Genomic DNA, 3,207 nt, shown 5'->3' on the forward strand with positions numbered 1-3,207 from the left:
CTATCCCGTTAAGAAATTGTTTCGTCCCATTCACTAAAATTGTCCAATTCCCTATCCCATCCCACTTAAATTTTTTAACTCATGTTTGTATGTTTTTGAATTTGCAATGTTATCGATTTAAGTTTGAAATTTATTTTAAACTTGTGTTCAATTACCAAAATTATGTACTCTTATATCACATTCTCATTTTTAGTGCATAACATATTTAAATTAATATAATATTTTTAGAAAATAGAAAATCTCACTAAAGACCTCCGATCCATCGGTCCCATCCCCTTATTTAGTAGGATGGGATGACATGAGGGGTTCGTCCCGCTAATCCCAGTCTCCTTTATCTTGTCAAGGAATCATCCTGTTTCATTTAGTTTTCTTAAAAGAGTTTCATTAGACAAATTTATATAATTCTGATTGAAAAGTTAAAAATATTACAGTACGTGTCTATAATCACCTGAAAGAAATAAAATCATCGATCTCCCAAATCTTAGAAACACCTGACATCAAAGTTGAAGCAATCATGCATAATATAACTAGCTGGCATTTGTCCTTCCATTATACACAAACTTGCCTCCAATTAAAAATAGTACATAATTAAAGCAAGAAAATCCTCACACAGAGTTTGCACTTCAAAGTAATATATAGGAACATTATTTTATTTATTATAACCATCTTAAAGTGTGCAAAATAAAGTAAATAAATAATAAATTAGAAGCAGCAGCAGCAGCACTCTTCCAAAATACAGCAACAACAAAGAGCGGCCAAACTGCAACAACCAATCCAATTTTGTTGCTAATTAGAATATCAACATTCAAAAGTAAAAAAAAATAAAAAAAAATAGCTTCAGGTAATTATGCCGAGTAGGATTAGGAATCTTAAAAATGAGACAAAATAACATGTTTAACTAGAGTCTACACTACGTACAATATATATAAATCCAAACAAACATATAATTAGTTCGAAGATTTTCCCCCCTTTTTTCGCGAAAGTCTTACATAGTTATATTAACATATTATAAACTAATCATCATTCAAATTCATATGCATTATTTGAAAAATATAAAATGTAAAAAGTAAAAATGTATCAATTTAATTCTTGACATACTTTTATTTTTCTAACTTAGGTACTTTGTTCCTAAAATTTAGGCTAAATGCCTAGATACTAGATAGTCCCTTAAACTTTGACATGAATAATAAACTTTGGCAGCAACCCTTCTTCCTTTAAATTGGTTTTTAATTTGAAATTTTATGTATTTTGACATTTCTATGGATCTACCTATTTGAATTTAAAGTGGATTCTGATTTTGGTTTGGATTTTGATAGGGGAGACGAGTTCAGGCCGGAATGGGTATTTTATTTATTTATTAGGTGCTCAGAAAGAGATTGCTGAATTTTTAATTATATTTGAGATATAAAATGAAAAATAAGGCAGTCAGGGACTCAAATCTATGAGACACGCAATTTGCCACATATATATGTTCACGAGACACATTTTTATCGAATTAAAATGTCTATTTGATCACTAGTTAAATTAGAATGTCTAACTTATAAATTGTACCAAATTTAAGAGTTTATTTGAATATTTAATTAGCCAAAAATTTATTACTCCTAAAGAACTTTCTTTAAAGCATTTGGTTTTCATTATGCTTGTTAAAATACCCAATCGGCGATCATTATGTATGCGATTAAAAAATTATCAAATTACTTGTTAAATTGATACAAGTTTTAAGCAATCTAATAGCCAAAAGTCAATTGACTCAAAAGTTCAATTGGAGAGTGGAGAGATTTGATCACAAGATAAATTATACCAATCAACGTTTCGTGAATGCATATCATATTCCCCCTGAATCATTTATATGACCCTTTTTTCTATTTTGTCAGTTTTCTTTAAATATATACTTTTTACTTCAAACTTTCTGTTTTACTTTTAATTAATGACATTCTTATAACAACTTTAAATTGGTAAAAACCTTTCCCGCACTCAGGTTTTATACCAAGCTTAATAAATACATGACAAATGTTTTTTGAGAATATATATATTAGCTTATTTGTGATAAATTATTATAATTAAAATATATATTTGGTATGTAAAAAAACACATCTTTCTTTGTTCAATTTCATATTTAGCCAAACCCTCGCCATTGAAAAATAAAAGAAATAATTTTAGTGACTTTACGAGTATGTCAAGATATGTATAATATATTTATTAGTTCGGTGTAAAGACCATATACAATAGAGAGAGAGGGAATTGACATACCAGCCTTTGAGGAATGAGGGACAACCACTATTTTGGTGGTAGTGACCATCATGGTGGTGGTTATGGTAAATATGTTGAGGAGGTGGTGGTGGTGGAGCATACTGATCATTATTAAAATAACCTTGATAATTAGGGGGTCCTGGTGGTGGAGGATAGTGCCCACCTTGTGGTGGTACACCATACCCTAAAAATCAATGTCAAAATAAACCTTCATCAACATTAATTTAGCTGGGAGACAAAGTAATTAATTCTTTTGTAACCTCGATCTTAAAGTAATTTAAAAGAATTTCAGTTTAACAAGTGATAAAGCCAAGAACATAATAAGAGAAATTATTTAATACTCAATCAAACGTTGGAATAATTAATTTATTATATATAAATAGAAATGAAATGAAAGGAATTTAGGAAACTTGCCTGGTGGAGGATATGAAGTCATTGGTCTCTGATGATGGAGAAATTAAGATGCAGAGCAAAAGAAATTTAAAACTAGAGCTGAGCGCAGCTAATAAGGTGGAGAAAGAAACATAATGATTCCATCTAGAAAATGTTTGTCTCAAAAATTAATAATTAATTCAATAAATATTTTTAAAATATTTATATATAGAGCCCGTTTGGATTGGCTTTAAGTTGGTAGACGTATTTGCCTAATACTGACTTTAAGCCATAAAGTTCTTAAAGTCAGTCAAAAATGAAAAGTTAGGATTCCTAACTTTTTTTTCCAAAGTGCTTAAAGTCATTTTCTTTGACCATGGAAATTACTTTTATATCCTTTGTATTTTAACTAAATTCCCAAACTATTTTTTTTTTATTCTTTTAACCCTAAAATTTACATCATAAGCACTTTTATCCAAACACTCAACTGCTTATTTATAAAAATAATTTTCAGCACTTCAAAGTTCTAAAAGCACTTCATACATAGAGCCCGTTTGGTTTGGCTTTAAGTTGATCAAAATCAAC

At 29.2% G+C, this 3,207-nt stretch overlaps 1 protein-coding gene across 1 annotated transcript; it reads right to left on the bottom strand.

The window, feature by feature from the left end:
* Nucleotides 1-503: 503 nt before the first annotated feature.
* On the bottom strand, nucleotides 504-2,822 carry LOC129902974 (protein CYSTEINE-RICH TRANSMEMBRANE MODULE 11-like). The gene is made up of 3 exons (XM_055978444.1): nucleotides 2,665-2,822; nucleotides 2,251-2,434; nucleotides 504-760 (listed from the first exon to the last, which is right to left on the bottom strand). Exons 1-3 carry the CDS (start codon nucleotides 2,684-2,686, stop codon nucleotides 703-705), a joined length of 264 nt encoding a protein of 87 aa, XP_055834419.1. The 5' UTR covers nucleotides 2,687-2,822; the 3' UTR covers nucleotides 504-702.
* Between the last annotated feature and the right edge of the window lie 385 nt (nucleotides 2,823-3,207).

The sequence above is a fragment of the Solanum dulcamara genome, chromosome 9, assembly GCF_947179165.1.
Source record: "Solanum dulcamara chromosome 9, daSolDulc1.2, whole genome shotgun sequence".
Taxonomy (NCBI): domain Eukaryota; kingdom Viridiplantae; phylum Streptophyta; class Magnoliopsida; order Solanales; family Solanaceae; genus Solanum; species Solanum dulcamara.